Genomic DNA, 17,588 nt, shown 5'->3' with positions numbered 1-17,588 from the left:
ACCGCACCGCACATGTCATATCATCGATGACATCGATAAACGAAGATGAAACCTCGAACTCGAACGTCTCGAACTCGAACTCGAACTCGACTCATCGTTCCGATACTTCTCGATTCATTTTGCGTGTGAAATTTATATCAACTAGACATCACAGACGCGCGCTTCGCGCGCGCTATTTAGCTCTAATATTACACACAACTGTCAAAATATGCTATGACAGCCGATCACGAAGTTAGCGCAGCAACAGAATTAATCAGCATCGCGGAAAAGAGCCAACAAAGCAATTCGAGACTTTCGAGAAGACTTCGAGAGATGCGAGTATCGATTTAACATGCCTTTTTTTAGAAAAAAAAGGAGGATTATCAATGTCGCAGGTCGCAAGTGCTGCGATTTCGAGCCCCGGCACGCACGCGAATTTCCCCCTCCACTACGCACACAAATGACGCTCGGTCTATCGGTGTGTCGGCAGCGCTCGGCCGTTCCGAGCGAGAGGGAGAATATCACTCCCTCCTTGTCGCTCTCACACTGCTCGCGCGATCGACGAATGTTTTTACGCTGGAAATGCTTTCTCGGTATTTTGGAAAAAAATTGTAGTAAAAAATTATATAAAAGTATATTTTCGTTAACAAATATATTTATAGAAATACTATATTTTTATATATTATTTATTTATATGTCCAATAACGTGATATATATGTATATACATATATACATATACGTGTTCCAGAGGATATTGAACTAAATAAGAAAGTTATATACATATGCATTGTATATAACTTTCTTATTTAGTTCAATATCCTCTGGAACACGTATATGTATATATGTATATACATATATATCACGTTATTGGACATATAAATAAATAATATATAAAAATATAGCATTTCTATAAATATATTTGTTAACGAAAATATACTTTTATATACTTTTTTACTACAATTTTTTTCATGTTTATTAATCATTTTTACATCATCTCTACATTATTCCAAAGATCGCTCTTTGGTTATCGTGCACCGGCAACTCAAATTCACGCCGAGATACCGAGAAAGCATTTCCAGCGTAAAAACATTCGTCGATCGCGCGAGCTGTGTGAGAGCGACAAGGAGGGAGTGATATTCTCCCTCTCGCTCGGAACGGCCGAGCGCTGCCGACACACCGATAGACCGAGCGTCATTTGTGTGCGTAGTGGAGGGGGAAATTCGCGTGCGTGCCGGGGCTCGAAATCGCAGCACGACCAGTCTGGTCGCAGTACTCGTCGCCATACTCGCCATTGGTGCCCATGTGGAACTGTATATAGGTATGTACATACATACTGCAATGATAGACCTTATTGTTTTGCCGTGTAAGCAATAATTGTGTTTCGATATCTTGATAGTACGTTAAAAATGGAATTTTTCAGTACCAAATACGTAGAAGCACTATATAGACTTATAGGTACTTTTTCAACACGATCCTTCGAATCACTCATCTTGTAAACTGGTCGCGCGACAGACACGTTTTAAGTTCAAAATCCACGTATATTACGTATTATATTTCTTGCGATAAATTTATATTAGTCGTTAATCGCTGCAAACGTAACTGGTTAATAAATTTGATCGCGTCATCCATAAATTATACTAGTAAAAAATGTTGCAACTCATTTTTTATATTTCAAGAGGGCTCTAATGATACCCCTCTGGGTGGATGATGCGAGTGTACGTGACTGAGGTGAGCAGATGATCTGATGCCTCTGATGGTCATCTGCTGTCATCGTCTGCTCCTGCTGCTAGCGATCACGATTTGGGGTCAATTGGGTCCAGATTGCGGTCTAGTGCGTGGTGTAGTTTCTTCGTTCCTTGTAATCATTTCTACGAGTCACTGAATTTCGCAATATATTGGAATTGGTTTGTCTTTTTTTTAGGATGACGGGCCTGACGCACCACACTGACCACACCACGTTGACGACGTCTCTGCTCCCGAGGCTCCCGTTCAGTTAAGAGCGATAAAATCGCTGCAGAGTGCAGAGCGACGACGCGGACGCGAGATCGGCGAGATCGGCGAGATTCGACATTCGACACCGGCAATTCGGATGGAAAATTCGGTCGGCCATTCTCGATTAGACGAGCGTGAATTATTTAGAGAGACGACGTTCGCGACGAGACGGTGATCATGGTGAGCGCGAGCAGCGTCGTGGCGCATCTCGTGAAATTGCTGGTGACTGCGGTATGCATGAGACACCTCGCCGAGCCCTACCGGGCGAAGGCCCTGCCGCGTACGTGGTCCTTGCGTGCCTTTCGAATCCTCTTCATGCATTCGATCCTGGGGATCTTCAGATTCGGTGAGACTTTAATGTTACTCTTTAACACTTTTGAATCCGTCGCCTGTCGCCTCCTTTCTCCTTTCTCCAAGATAAATCTCATTTCTATCGAGATGTCGACGTAAAATCAAAATCTTGATTCTCTAAGATTCCAAGTAATCTTAGAATGAGATCGTAACAGCGATCAACGTGTATATCAGTGTGTCGCTATTCTTCCAATTGTGAATTTCCAACATATTTTTTTCTCCTAACTCTGCATTCTGCAACATACCTCTACCTATATACCTACCTTCTCTCGACAAACTGCTTTTTTAAATCGCTACCCTCTTCGTTTAAGATGCAATAACTTATAGGTATGGACCACCTAAGATTCCATGTCATAATTTTGGGGGGGTCATGGCGAAGAATGATTGATACAAAATGACACATGGCCACACACGGTATTTAATTTTTGTATCTAAATCAGGAATGGGAGAGGAAGATGTTTTCCACATTTACCAACATTAAGGATTTATGGTAATTCATGCAAATTATTTGCTATGGTTGGAACACGTGAGGAACTCTGACAAGAACACATTCCATTGTAGAATACGTTTGCCTTGAATTTAAGATTTTTGTATTTCTCTCATCAGTTACCTCGTTAGTTACTACTTTTACTGCTTTTAATTCTCTTTAAAAAGATTTTAAGTAGGTAACTTTAGGCGGAATATTAGTATTATAATGTATATACATTATTAGAAAATTCTATGCCCTACGACGTATGACAACTTGAAAGCTCTCACCTTCACGTGCACGTTTACAGGAATGTTTTAGCACACACATCACACATCCACTACGATATTAAATTTTTTTTTGTATTTGATGTGAGTTTTGATGAGCGCTATTCACTTTATTACTGTCCTAATTGTATATCTACGTAATATTATTTCTTACATGTTCCAACAACTTGGTTGGATAACGATCTAATAGTTTATAGTATGGTCATGTGATCAAATTACATTTATTTGCATATACACTATTTTTTACAAATTATTGCACAGTTATAACATCGACGAATCTTGTATCCTTTTAAAGTCTATTTCACTATCACAATATATCATGTGCGTATGTATTTTTTTTTCTTATTAAGTAAGTTTTTAATTATTATTTTAACGTTTCAGGAGTTCCATTTACTTCGTCATCGACACCTACAGCAAGATGCTTCCGAAGTTTTTACGATTGGTTTTCCAATGTCATTGAAATTGTTCCTTTGGCATTGCTGACATCCGGTATATTGAGTGCATATCAGATAGACGAAAGGATTCGTATGCTGCTATTGTTTCTTGGTACAGTACCGATATTTTTTCCACTAGCAATAAAACAGAAGGAAAGCCAAATCAGGAAACTGCGTTTTTTTACCAATATTACTGTCGTGCTGCAAATACTGGCGATAATGATACTCGGCTTGAAAAACGGCAATTATAATGTCATTAGTTTAGTTGCTTCCTATACTTTTGAACGTTTCTTCGTGGAGGAATTTTGTTATCGGTACAGTATACCGTATACCGATTTGATGCAGTATTGCATATGCTTTGTGGAAGTCTTCACAGTATCAACGCTCAAGGAATTGTAAGAATTATGAGACTTGAACTTTTTACTATTCATCTATCGCCTATATTTCAGGCGACTGTCATTCGAGGTTCAACACACTGTTCGATTATACTTGATATAAAAAATGTCAATTTTAAAAATGGTATAAAAAAATCTGTGCCATTATAGTTATAACATTGGTTGTCTTGCAACAATTGTTCGATAAATAGATTATCCCTATGATACACAAGGATAGCGTCAATTTTGCTATCAGCTTGCAAATTAATTGACATAAGTCGGAACAGAAATTTTCCTATGTATTTTATATGTGTCAGAAAGTACTGCCAATTTTCAAAGCGAGATATAAATTACAATACAATGCAATATAATATGCGAAAATTATCTTTTTTTTTTATCTCTTTTTTATATTTATTTTTATATAGTAGGTAAATAAAATTTGTAATTTTTTTGTAACAATTTGTTACATTTTATACGATATAATTAAGTTTTAGCGAAAAAAGAACAGCACTGAACTTTCTGACACAGTTAATATAGTTAATTAATAAACAATTCCAAGTGTTGCCAATAATCTTGGATTTACCGAGACCGCTCTTTTAATGGACAAATTAAAAAAGCGCACGATAAATTGTGCATGAATTCAATTTGTATAGTCGACTTTTTTACTTATAAGATTTGTTTATATAAAAAGATAATCGATTTGATCGGCCTATTTAAATACTACAGATACACAAACAAATGATTACAAGTATGATCTTTTCATAAGTAATAACGACTGATGCTGATTTGTTTGACTTTAATATTAATATCAGTAATGTGAAGACTGTTTGTTATCTTGACTTATTATTTAGGCAATTTTTTGTCTAGAACAACTAGAACTAGAACTTATAAGAAAATGACCTGTCCCGATAACGACGCCATTAAAGTACAATTGTTCAACAAAATAATTGCTCCAATTTCAAGACTTACGTACTGCAATTTAAATTTACTGTATATCAGGATTGTACATCAGGATATTTTGTCTATCATATTTTGATATGTGATCTATATGATAATTATTTTCTCCCGCAAAATTTTGCTATGAATTTACTGGAAATGTACATCGCATTTTTTAAATATAAACTTTTTCTTACAAACTTTATCGTGTTTATTCATTCAATATTATCACGATTCTAAAAAATGTCTTCAATATAAGAATTCTTTATCGATATCATAAATTACTGCACATACAAGCACATTGAAGTCCATATGTTTAATGTTGAATAAATGTAACCATTATCATCACGTTTGTGTTATCGAGAAGCTGTCCTTGATCTAACGAATGTATTTCGTATAATATGGTAGAAAAATTCAACGATTTTCCATGAAAATCTTCGTATTCGTGGAACAGAGTGGAATATAGTCGAGATGATTTTAGAAGCGACTTTTACTTGTCTATGTGCCTATTTATTCTTAGCTGTTTCTAGCATCTTCATACTTCGAAGCTATTCGTACAATCGGTATTCACCTTATTATTCACCTTATACATATTATACGTATGTGTATTATAGGCACGCTTATGACACGCTATCGGTATAACTAAAGCTCATTTATTTGGAGTCTAAGTGATACGAAATTTTCACGTGTTAAAACATATAGCAAATTTATTGCATAATAAATAATTTATTATCAGATATTTTAGTGACGCGACTTTTTTGTTTGTGCTTTTTTATACGATTCCATTTCTTTGGTAATTTTCTATCTTTCAGTTTTGGGTCCATTGTAAATGCTAGGATCCTTAGCAAAAGTAGCGAAGCTAAAGATATCGATATATTTTATATTCTCATATTATATTGTTTTATATTTTTATATTTTTCACTATATCGATTCCATTTCAGTGTTGCATATGCGACATATTATTACTCGAGCCAATAATAATCTATCTCGATTCACTAATATTCCGATATTCGGATAATTAATTCATCAAATTATCTGATTACTCAAATTCGGTTACTCATATTCGAACGATCTCAATGATTTGGGTTGTTAATATTTGAAGGGTCGAATTTATTAACGGTTTCAAATCATCCGTTACAAAAGATAGAACGGAAAATTAATTGCTCAGCTTTAGAGTTAGGCTATATCTTATAGCTATTCCCCCGTTTCTTCCATTCAGCTATTCCTGGCTCTGAAGGAATATTTTCCACAGCGGAAAATGTTACGTCCAAAGAAATTATCTATCATCATAAATGCATAGTTTTCGTAAAACTAAGAGGTTTCAACACCCTGTATATGTGTTATCGCGTATTTTCATTACTTATTTATTCATTATATTTATATTTACTTTTATAGCTATAATTATTTGAGAGAGAAAGAGAAAAAATATGTCAAAATTTTACAAGTGCAAAAATTTCTCTAGATTGACTGCTCGGAATAATTCAGCGATCTAATTTAGCGACCCAATATTGTTGACATCATGTGGGGCAGTTTTATCAAAGCTGGGCGATATAAAACGAGCGATTAATGGCTATAACGTGACAACAAGCTACCCAGATAATAAAACATGAGTGTGCAAAATCGCGCAAATTATTGCTGAAAACAATTTATGTATTGTTATCACAAACACGAGTCAGATCCATTTAGGATTCATATTTATGGTGTTTTTGCAGTAAAGATGTGTAAATTGTTGTTACTAACTATATTTAAATTGTTTCTGTCAATAATGTGTAAACAATTAAAACAATATATATATATAGCAATGGAGCCTCCCCGAGTTCCGGGGGTAAACTGTTGCTGCAAAAATGTATCGGATATTAAATAAACCATTGCTTGAAACAAATTCAATACTGGTTGCTGAGCATTTGCAGACGCAGCTTTACACGTTATTTGCTCAAACACTCGTCACGATCGTTTACGCACACATTTCGTAAATATGACAGACGCTTTGCTATCTGGGTATATTTCAGTGAATGAAAACTCGAGCCTCATAAAATTCGAATCATATTTATTGACATAGAGAGAGCTAATAAATACTGTTACGACAATAGTAATTAAACGCGGTAACGATATCATTCTACTGTACTGTAGGAGGAACTATGGGGAGAGTTGACTCTAAAAGAGAGGTTTATTCACCCAACTTTATTCTTTTAAAAAAGGCGGGTGAACTTATATAACAAAGATATTTTGAATACATCAATTTTATAATATACTAGGGTGGGTCAACCCTCCCCAGTTTCCCCTAAAAGATGAAACATTTTAATTCTTAGAAATGTCCGCGCGCGTGACGTTGGGATTGAGAAATTCCGTTAATTTGGGCCGAGTTGAAATTGCATCGTAAAATTTGGCACGATAGTGCAATAGCCATCGGATTTATTTATCTCGGTCGGCGACGCGTGGTTACACCAAAAATATTTCTAATAAGACTATTTAGCGTGCGTCACGCGCGGTAGTAATGGCTCACGGCTCACGGGCGCGATAATATTGTCATAACGAGTAATTTGTTTTTGAAGATGTAAATGAATATGCCATATGTATGCTCTCCGCCGATCAGCAGCTTCCGATTGATAATAATCTCGGCGATCGGGCAACGGGGTAACAGATGAGGAAATATCTCCGGTTTTTTTCCCCTCGTCTGGAAGATGCGCGAACGGTGATGAATCGTTCGCGTGAGGCCGCCGCGCCGCGTCGGAGCGGAGGCGCGAGAGAAGGAGCGGCCCGATATATTTTTACATCGTTCCGGCTGCATGTTAGATATATAGAGTCGCGTTGTAACGGTTTGCAACTACGAGCCACGAGTACGCGTAGGCAGCAGCCTAAGAACGGCAATACGTTGCCCCATTTCAAACTTGGAATATCATCCGACGCCGACGGACGATTTCACGGCGCGCGGCGCCGCGGCGGGATGGTCCGATTCGAGCGAGGCCAATTTTCGTTTCTGTTTTAGCGCGAATATATACCGCTTGGAATTATTCTATTTGTCTATATTTATCACGCGGATATAAAAATATCACTGTATAGTTACGTAAATGCCGTACAGTTACGACAATTTTTCTCTTTCTCTCTTTTTCCTCATGTACGGACGTAGGTACGAATTCATTCATAGATTCGCACACTTCCAATACGCGCTAATGTCCTACGTGTATCGTTCGCCTGACGATAATCTGGCATTTTAAAGATCGCCCGCGAAGCTTCAACCGCGTCAACAGGCGGATATAATTATTGGAATGTGACGATTTTTCGCAAACTTTGATCTTATATAATAACAACATATATCTCAGACAGCACGCATGTCCAAAATCCAAATGCAAACTCCATCGGGACATATGACGTGCTGTCAACGATGTTTCATCGCTAAATAAATGCCGTGTAGGATTATAGAAAAGATCCCCGACGTACAAGGCATAGCAAGGGCTATATCTTTACGATAAAAATGTTTCGTCGTAACGTTCGGTGAATGCCAATTTTCCCTCTAGCACGAAATCTGTTAGCGGTAATTGCGCGATATAACAGCGTTTGTACATACGACCTTCACATAAATGACAACGCGGATGAGAGGCCGTGGTATTCACTTATAACATATTTCATTTTTCGTCGGCGTCGCCGCTCTATTTTTGCGTGCGTCGTCTTTCTAGCTGGTTTAGCAAATGCGGAGAGGAAGTCTTTATACTGGGACGGAAGAACCAATTCTCTTCAAGTCCGCCGTTCGTTCTCCATCGTGCGCCACTCTGGTGGTTTGCCTAATACGGTGTAAAAGTTCTCTGGTTTATAACCATCATGGTAAGAATATTAAAGAGATAATCTCGGTTTGGCGAAAAAAGAAACCTGTGATTTAAATACTCGATTCGTAGGAAAAGACTATAAATTCCACATTTTTTAGAAAGCAATACGTAAAACGCTGTCTTATAGGTGCTACTTATAAGAAAAGTATTTAAAAATCACCGTAAAGAAATTTAGATAATATACCTCAAAATTGTTAGGATTTTTGTTTTCTTTTATTTTTTTATTTTTATTATAAATGAAAGTAAACTCGAGATTCTCTCCCTTGGACATTCACAGGAGGACGATGATCAAAAAGTGGCTGTGATGCGTAAGGCGTTCCAAATGTTCGACACAACGAAAAGTGGTTTCATCGAGACTATGAAAATCTCAACGATACTAAATACAATGGGACAACTATTTGACGATGGCGAATTAAAAACCGTGATCGAGGAAAATGATCCCGAAGGTGTCGGCAAAGTGAATTTTGACGGTTTTTGCAAGATCGCCGGGCGGTTTCTCGAAGAGGAGGATGCGGAGGCGATGCAGGAGGAACTGAAGGAAGCGTTTCGATTATACGATCGCGAAGGTAACGGATACATTACCACGGCTACGTTGAAAGAGATTTTAGCGGCGCTCGACGATAAACTTACTAGTTCCGATCTCGATGGAATAATCGCGGAGATTGACACGGATGGTTCCGGTACGGTAGATTTTGACGGTACGTGTAATATATCATACAATACAGTAGTATAGATTAGAATATAACAATATATTATATAATTAATGTGTCTTTTATAAGACACTCCAGATAGAACAGAAAGTGATAATGATGATGGCAAAATGACCTAAAAATCATTATTTTGCCAACATTTTGACATTATTTTGACTTTATTGTGACTATAGCTGTTCTATCTGAAACATTGCTTGTAAAATATATATGTATATGTAATATAAAAAAATAGTTATAATACATATATATATATATATATATATGTATTATAGTTATAATACATATTTATATATATATATATATACCTTAATATTATATAAAACTTATTATTGAAATGAGCTATTTTATTTATCATTTATTTTGGAATTATTAATGGAAAAACTCAAACCTGTTTATAGAATTTATGGAAATGATGACTGGAGAATGATTGTACATGAAAACGATGACGGCTTTACATCGCTCGAAGAGGATCGCTAAGAAGACAATAAACTAATTTCTTAATAAAATAATATTTGTGCAAAAGACCGTGAATTTTATTATCATTAGTTAATCTTGACTTGTACGTGTATTATAATAGGTAGGACATTCGAGGAAGCGCATAAGGAAAATAGGTACATAGAAAGAGGAACATTGCGTTATAAGTAAATATATTCAGAAATTTGCGTTTTAGGGCAATTTATTAATTGCATTTGCTACAATAAACTGACAAATCTTTTTTTTTACATTGGATGAAAAAATAGCTTTTGGTCAAGCATCGTAATATCTAACGATATCATACATCTATTATATCTGATTTATAGGAACATTTCACTGATATTGCACTTCGTTGGTGGGCTGGCCTTCATGCTGAATGTGGACGGTTTGAACATAGAGATTAGGCACGGAAAGGGCACCGGGGGTCAAGGGTCTGTCCAACGGGTAGCCAAGAGGTTTACCGTCGAGAGAGATAGCTCCACCGATGATTTCAGAGATGTGCTTATTCTGATAATATTGGCTGACGGACGCGTCCTGAGTTTTTTGTCCTTGACTTTGACCCAGGATGTTTTGGAAACCACCGGCGTGATATTGGCCGCTACCGGTATATCCTACACCCAATCCTTGCTGTTGTTGGCTCTGTCCTTGATAGGTAACGGGGTATTTGCCCTGGATTCCATGCTGAATACCACTCTGGACGCCTTGGTTTCCCTGGGAGTATTGCGCACCTTGGACACCTTGTACACCTTGGATACCTTGTAAACCTTGTAAACCTTGTACACCTGACTGCACTCCTTGGATTCCATGGATACCCTGTTGCAAGCCATGTACACCAATTGGTACTCCACCTTGGACTCCTACTGTACTTTGTTGGCCGTGTTGATTCTGTCCCTGCTGTCCTTGGTAGATACCCTGATGTTGACTCCATTGTTGCTGTCCTTGGATGTTTTGTCCACGTTGTCCTTGTTGTCCCCATTGTCCCTGTTGTCCATGCTGGCCTTGCACACCGTAGACGTTATATCCCTGTCCTTGACCTACTTGGTACTGAGAGTGCGTGTACGGGTACTGTCCGTGTTGTTGAGTGTAGAGGTTAGCAACATGGTTCCTTACAACTGTAAAGAAGAAATTGTTTATTTTTTTTATACTATTCAATAGCAAGAGGCCTTGTCTCTCTGATATCGATATAGCGTACCTTGATTCTGTTGCTGATTGATCGGCAGAGTTTCTGGTACAACCTCCACAGTCTGTTTCACACCGACTACTTTGCCAGCTTGGTGCTGGATCTGTTGATAATCCTCGGTACCAACTACTTGATATTGGCTTTGTTGGTAGGTCTGATATTGTTCTGGGACCACCGGTCCGTAGGGCACGTTTTGTTGTCCCGGTTGAGAGATCACAACCAACAGCTGAACGGGGAGTCCTTGACCTTGTTGACCCTTGGGAAGAGCCAGCCTAGCTGGGAAACCGAATAGCTGCTGTGGCTGAAAAAATATTAACGTTTAGTCTTGCATCACTCATCGAAATAATCGTCGATGCAAAACATCTATACAAAATAGAAAGAGAGAAAAATAATTACCTGGGTGATATAGTATGGTTCTTGGGCATTAATAGCATTGTTGACACCCTGTTGAATTTCCTGAACAGACGGCCAGTCGTGGCTCTGGCCTGGTGCCTGCTGGGATTGTCTAACGATGACATTCTGTCCTTGTTGAACTGTAAAACAAAGATATTAGACAATTTAATTGTTTAATAAAAAAATCAATGAATGTGCGTGTGTGTGTGTGTGTGTGTGTGTGTGTGTGAGAGAGACGTTGTATGTATGTACGGTGGATAACCATGCAATCGAGTACATACGGTTAGTTATGAATTGGTCAAGTTCGACGAATTGGTGCCTGTGTTGAGAAATGCTGATGGGTTTGCCATTATAGTCGTATTTCGGTCCCAAGTAGACGCGGACAACGGCATCAGGGACGTTCTGCTCGCTCTGAACAGTGATCTGGTATTCGTAGGGTTTGTGGTCTAATCTCTTCACTTGCGCTTGGATGTGTTGTTGCTGTTGTTGTTGATGCTGCTGTTGCTGTTGCTGAAGCTGTTGTTGTTGTTGTTGTTGTTGGACTTGCTGTTGTTGACCGACTTGTTGTTGTTGGCCGACTTGCTGCTGTGTAACTGCATCGAGATCAACATAGTAATTGTTGAAGAGAGTTACCAGTGGGCTGATTTGAACGTCCTGGATGCTGACGCCAGGCAAGAGGATGTCGTTATATTGGTACGCGGGCAAAGAGTTTTGGTATTGTTTGAACAGTTGAATAACGTTCTGGTAAAGCTGATAGAAAGCTGGGTCGCGAACAGCAACTTGTCCCAATTCGAGAACGGAAGGAGTGTAATCGTAGATATTCTGTGCTTCGGGAGCATTGCCGAGAAGTTGACGCGCGGCGGCTTGAAGACTGCCGTAGTATCTGCGGTAGAAAATTTATTGTCATAAGTATTGCGATATTAGTAAGTTATACTGATATTGATCAGTCAAATAATCAATTGATGATTAACCTTGGGTTAACACTTCTGCCGGTTCCTTGAATAAGTTCTCCAAGAATGTTCAAACCTTGCGGCTGATAAAGAGAGAGGAAGGCGGCTTGCGGAGTGATGACATGTCCAGAATCAATAGCTTCGATCAATCTTTGTTCAATCTTCCTGACAGTCTGGATAAGTTTGTCGTTTTTAGGGCTGAGCTGCAGATTCTGAGGGCGTCCAGGGAATTCGAGTCCGTTTGTGTGACGGAGGTGCGGTTGATACGGTGCTTGTACGTTGTCGTAGTCGATGTCCTGGATTGGACCCAATCCGTTCGAGAGACGGTTCAGTTCGTAATGAGCCAGCAGTTGTTGGTGAAGATAATAGTAAATAGATCCCTGACCAATTTGACTTTCCTGATTCTGAATGCCTTGTTGTTGCGCAGGCGTTTGCTGACCGTGCTAGTGTTATATATTTAAAGAATGTTTAATATATATACATAAAACGCGAATTTCAATGAAACAAATTATAAATATATATATTTTTCTTTTTATATGAGAAATTGTTTTTATTTATATTTAAATGATGCACGCTTACCGGCAACAAATATCCAGCGAGATTCACGAGGCCGTAGTAGTTGGCGAGGCCGACGTCTTGCGTGAAGTAAGAAAGTTGTTGTTCACTGTTGGACAATTGGGCGGAATAGTTAACAGGAATTACAACTTGGTTGTAGCCTTGTGCAACACCTTGTGAAACACCTTGTATAGCAATGTTCTGGGCTTCTTGGATAATCCTAGCATCAAAATAATGCTGAGGAATGATTTCGTACAGAGGCGGCAGAACGACACCCTGCGTCTCCGGATGCTGAAGAACGGCTCCAATGAAAGCCTTGAGGAATTGTTGTTCATTAACGTGAACGCGGGCCCATGCGGCGGTTGCCAGTAACGTCGGGTAGTTCTTAGTGCCTAATAAGATTCTGTGCAGGAGGGAAACTTCCTTGCGAAGCTGGCTGATGGAACTCGAATAGGCAGTGCCTTTTGGCTGAACCAAACCGGCCTGTACAGCGCCAACATAGTATTGGACAAGAATCGGATTTTCATATTGTTGGATGTTGTTTTGGATGTCATAGGTGGTACCAAGGATCTGCAGCTGCTCGTTTGGGATTTCTTGAGTAATCTGTTGTAGCAACAGTATAACGTCTTGTTGCTTCTTCAGAAGATCTTGATCAGCTAAAGAAAAGTAAAGAAATGATCACATGCAATCGCATTCCTCGATTTGAGTTCAATATAAACATTAATATTGACTCTATTAGACAAGTATTTATTATATGTATATTACATGTATAAAGCTTAATAGTCTAAATCATATGAAAAGTATAGAAACGCAAAAGTATAGAAAAGCGGCAGTAATTTTTTTCTCAAGTAGGTATTTACGAGGATTATTATACAGTGTCCTTTAATCGCGAGAAATAAGGAGAGATATAGAAAAAGAAGAGAAAAAGAGAGGGCTATAGAGAGAACATAAAGGTAACCGGATGGAACAGCGATCACTTACCAGCCTGTTGTTTCTGCTGCTGTTGCTGTTGCTGTTGCTGGGGTAGAGCCGCCCCAAAAGCTGCCAGAGCCAGTAGAACGATCGCGCACTTCATTGTGATGCCGTTAATGCCGTTTGCCGCATGCTGTCTACCGAGCGGTGCGGGTCTTTTATACCAAAATCGTATCGAACAAAGACATTATCGGCGACCTGTTGACCTACCACCGTGCAAGATTTCGCTGTCTACACGCGATATCCCTTGTTATTTCGGATGGATCGAAGTTAATCGAAGGTTATAATGATAAAAATTCTTTTGAGCAAGACAAAGTTGCATCACCAATTATATGGGGTCAGAGCTTTGTACCTTTATTTTTGGCAATTTCTTTCTCTTTAATTCTATACCGTTAGTATAACAAACATTTGTATGTAAATATCACTTTTTTAGTTGTATATAAACATAAGTTTGCCTTTGAGCTGGGTTATTTTTCTATTCTCCTGTGAAAGTGAAATCTCACTTCATTAAAACAAAAGCGAGATATAAATATAAATGATTCCGAGAGACTCTCGTCTGTTTGTATAAATATTTTGGAAATCTTATTTAAATATACGTATTTTTAATATATGATTGAACAAAATCTTTGAACAAAAATAAAAATAAATTAATTCAAATCAATTTCGAGAAATTTACTTTTCTTCTTGCAATTTTCTGTAATTAAAAACACAGAGTACCTTACACAATTAAATAATTTTGAATAATAAGAATTAATTTTTTTTATCTTCCGATGTCTCGTAACAATTAAAACAAATAAATTGCAAATAAAAAAGGTATTATACAAAGTAATTCCATAAGTCCTGTAAAGTCCCCCGCAATCGCCAGTTTCGTAAATGAGATATTTATAGCTTCACACAATGAACTGCTATCAATTCCTTTTAATTGTTCTATTCTTGGCTGGGAAGCGATGCCATTAAATGTCATCAAATAAATTGCTGTATCGATACAAGACATAACATAGATAATATAAAACTGCATAAATTTGCACATTTATCAATTATAATACTCTGCAGCTCGGCACAATTAAGCTTCATCTTTTATTAAGATATATAAGAGACTCAATGTACTTAAATTGCAAAACATCTATCATATTTATGAAATATGTCCGCAAACTCGTGACGAGTGCACAAATAATTATATGTAAAGCTGCGTTCGCAAATGCCCAGCAATAGTACTGAATTTGCTTCAAACAACGGTTTATTCAATATTTGTTACACTTTTCCAGCAACACGTCCGGAGGTTCCATTGGTGTACACTCTACATTGCAGTTTACAATGTTTACATTATTGATAGAAATAATTAACTTACATATCTTTGCTGTAAAAGCACCATAAGTATGAATCCTAGACGATCTACGATTCATGTTTATGCAATAATGTTTGAGGCATACATAAATTGTTTTCAGCAATATATGGAGGGGTAAAAACCAGAGTGGTGTAAGTCAAATTTTTTTAAATATTTTCTCGTGTGCATAGATGCAATCTGTACAATATAGATAGAATAAAGATAGAATGATGCAATAGCGCTAATAGCGCGCTCCCCGAATGCAGCCATAAATTGCATTTATGCACACGAGAAAATATTTAAACAAATTTGACTTACATCACTCTGGTTTTTACCCCCTCACATATGTTCACATGATTTTGCACATTCATGCTTTGCTATCAGAGGGTAAGAAGATCAAATCTGTAAATTTTATAGTTTATAATTATATATCAATTCTGTTATTTATATAAATAAAAAGTAAATATTACATTTAATTAGTTATTAGAATGTTTAAACAATATCTGTAGTAAATAATTTGACAACTGAAACATATGACTATATTTGTTACTTCACGTGCTTTTTATCTGTGCTTCAAACTTTCCATACGTCAATATTTGATAATCGCGGCTATTATCTCGTATATATAGTCTGACGTAATTCGTGTGTTATTGATTATTTTATATTGCATTCTAATTTCTTTAAAGTACATACAAATTTTTTATAATATTCTGTTGGATATATCACATAAAATCTTGAGAAAAATGGAAAATATTATTTGTTATAATTTTTATATAGTTATATAACTATAATAAAATTGCCATGATTTTGACTTATCAAGTAAGTAAGCTCGCACATGTATATATACGCATTTGCCATACATAGCTGCAGCACATAATAAAATATAACAATTAAATAGATAATTAAACAAATTAGAAACTTGCACATTATTGCTTTCTCATCATTTTTTTCGCTCATATAAAGCTTCCGCTATGAGGAATTAGCAAAATTATTAGCATATAGATAATATATTGGCTTCCTCATGTTCTCACATTTTTATGAGCAAAAGAAAATGGTGAGGGAGCAATATGCAAGTTACTGATTTGCACACTTTTTTATTTTTATATAACCTTCACAGGAAACAGAGAAAAAATAAACTTAATTTAAATAAAAATTTGCCATTTTCTCAATATATTATATTGTTTAATATATAATTGATATCAATATATTAGTTGGTGACCCACCTAGGATATTACAAAATATTTATTAAAAAAAAAATTTACATTTAAAAAAATTTTTTTAATTCAAAATTTCATAAAAAATAAACCCTTTCATCAATTCTCATCAAAATCAAAACCAACCATTCTTCAATGATACTCTATTCATTAAAAAAAATTAGCCCGATATCTCAAAATTTGCGGAAGTTAGAAGTTCCATAGATATTTTTTAAAAAATTTAAACTTTTTTAAAATTTAAAACACTGTATGAATTTATATAAAAATGACAGTAAAGTGTTGTACTACCTTACTTATGTGCCAAAATGCAGCGCTGTAGCTTAAGGGGGAATATACACCTAAATATACCATAAAATCGGCTACATCACGCCAAAGATAATAGTATTTATTTTTAAGATCGATACGTTGAGTTCAAGCGTCCGCCATTTTGTAAAAAATCAATATTTTTAAAATCGGCTACGTCACGCCAAAGATAATAGTATCTATTTTCATTTCCTGTTTGATTTTTTTGTTTTAGATGATTTTTGACAAAGCGCCGCTGGGTACCGTCTTTTTTTACGGCACTCCGTAGACGACTCCAGTACTCCGTGAATTTGCAACATTTTTTAATAAAAAAAAATTTGCAAGATTCTTGAAAGTGTGTATTTTTAACTAGAAAACACCCCGGCCCGACAATTCCAATAGTTCCCCTGAAAAAAATTCCCGAAAATTACCTTTTTTTTTCGTTTCTAGGTGTATATTCCCCCTTAAGCAGTTCTTAAGTTATAAACATTTAAAATTTCGGAAATCCGTACACACACACACACACACACACACACACATATACATTATACGGGGCATTTTTAAAAGTGCAATTTTTCGAACGTTTTAGAACATTTTGAACACATCGGCATAAAAAAAAAATACGAAAACGGAGCTTTCTCTATGAGAAAGCAAAATTATATTATATAGTTTATAAACTGAAATTTAAATATTGAATACAAAATCAATATAAAAATTAGTTAAAAATTACATAAATTGTAATAAAAATGATAAATTAAATTATATAAATTCTATGTTTGTAAAAGTATTCAAATCTATGTTATTTAAAAAATAATAAAATAATTTTTAGCACGCTATTAATAAATTGAATGCAAATGCAAATGAAATTTCAAATGTATAAAAGCCAATGTACGA

General features: G+C 36.4%; 2 protein-coding genes across 3 annotated transcripts; one reads left to right on the top strand and one right to left on the bottom strand.

Annotated features, from left to right (window-relative positions):
• The first annotated feature begins 1,241 nt into the window (after positions 1-1,241).
• LOC112460105 (troponin C) lies at positions 1,242-9,874 on the top strand. Of its 2 annotated transcripts, XM_025024609.1 has the most exons (6): positions 1,242-1,297; positions 1,656-1,810; positions 1,901-2,317; positions 3,457-3,761; positions 8,918-9,338; positions 9,749-9,874. In XM_025024609.1, exons 3-6 carry the CDS (start codon positions 2,149-2,151, stop codon positions 9,775-9,777), a joined length of 924 nt encoding a protein of 307 aa, XP_024880377.1. In that variant the 5' UTR covers positions 1,242-1,297; positions 1,656-1,810; positions 1,901-2,148; the 3' UTR covers positions 9,778-9,874. The 2 variants fall into 2 exon arrangements, with proteins under 2 accessions (XP_024880377.1, XP_024880376.1); XM_025024608.1 differs by lacking the exons at positions 1,242-1,297; positions 1,656-1,810; positions 1,901-2,317; positions 3,457-3,761 and adding an exon at positions 8,527-8,638.
• A 134-nt stretch (positions 9,875-10,008) lies between these two features.
• On the bottom strand, positions 10,009-14,015 carry LOC112460104 (hexamerin-like). The gene is made up of 7 exons (XM_025024607.1): positions 13,884-14,015; positions 12,927-13,558; positions 12,369-12,790; positions 11,679-12,280; positions 11,401-11,537; positions 11,017-11,305; positions 10,009-10,936 (listed from the first exon to the last, which is right to left on the bottom strand). Exons 1-7 carry the CDS (start codon positions 13,975-13,977, stop codon positions 10,158-10,160), a joined length of 2,955 nt encoding a protein of 984 aa, XP_024880375.1. The 5' UTR covers positions 13,978-14,015; the 3' UTR covers positions 10,009-10,157.
• Positions 14,016-17,588: the final 3,573 nt, after the last annotated feature.

This window comes from Temnothorax curvispinosus, unplaced genomic scaffold (genome assembly GCF_003070985.1).
Source record: "Temnothorax curvispinosus isolate PA1 unplaced genomic scaffold, ASM307098v1 QBEX01010321.1, whole genome shotgun sequence".
Lineage (NCBI taxonomy): Eukaryota > Metazoa > Arthropoda > Insecta > Hymenoptera > Formicidae > Temnothorax > Temnothorax curvispinosus.
This window is presented reverse-complemented; position numbering and strand designations above follow the sequence as displayed.

Coding starts and splice junctions, on each gene's coding strand:
- LOC112460105 (XM_025024609.1), top strand. CDS start 2,149: ATGGTGAGCGCGAGCAGCGTCGTGGCGCATCTCGTGAAATTGCTGGTG. Junction 2,318..3,456: donor CCTGGGGATCTTCAGATTCG/GTGAGACTTTAA, acceptor TTAACGTTTCAG/GAGTTCCATTTACTTCGTCA. Junction 3,762..8,917: donor TGAAAAACGGCAATTATAAT/GTCATTAGTTTA, acceptor GGACATTCACAG/GAGGACGATGATCAAAAAGT.
- LOC112460104 (XM_025024607.1), bottom strand. CDS start 13,977: ATGAAGTGCGCGATCGTTCTACTGGCTCTGGCAGCTTTTGGGGCGGCT. Junction 13,559..13,883: donor GCAGCAGAAACAACAGGCTG/GTAAGTGATCGC, acceptor ACTTTTCTTTAG/CTGATCAAGATCTTCTGAAG. Junction 11,306..11,400: donor AACCATACTATATCACCCAG/GTAATTATTTTT, acceptor ATATTTTTTCAG/CCACAGCAGCTATTCGGTTT.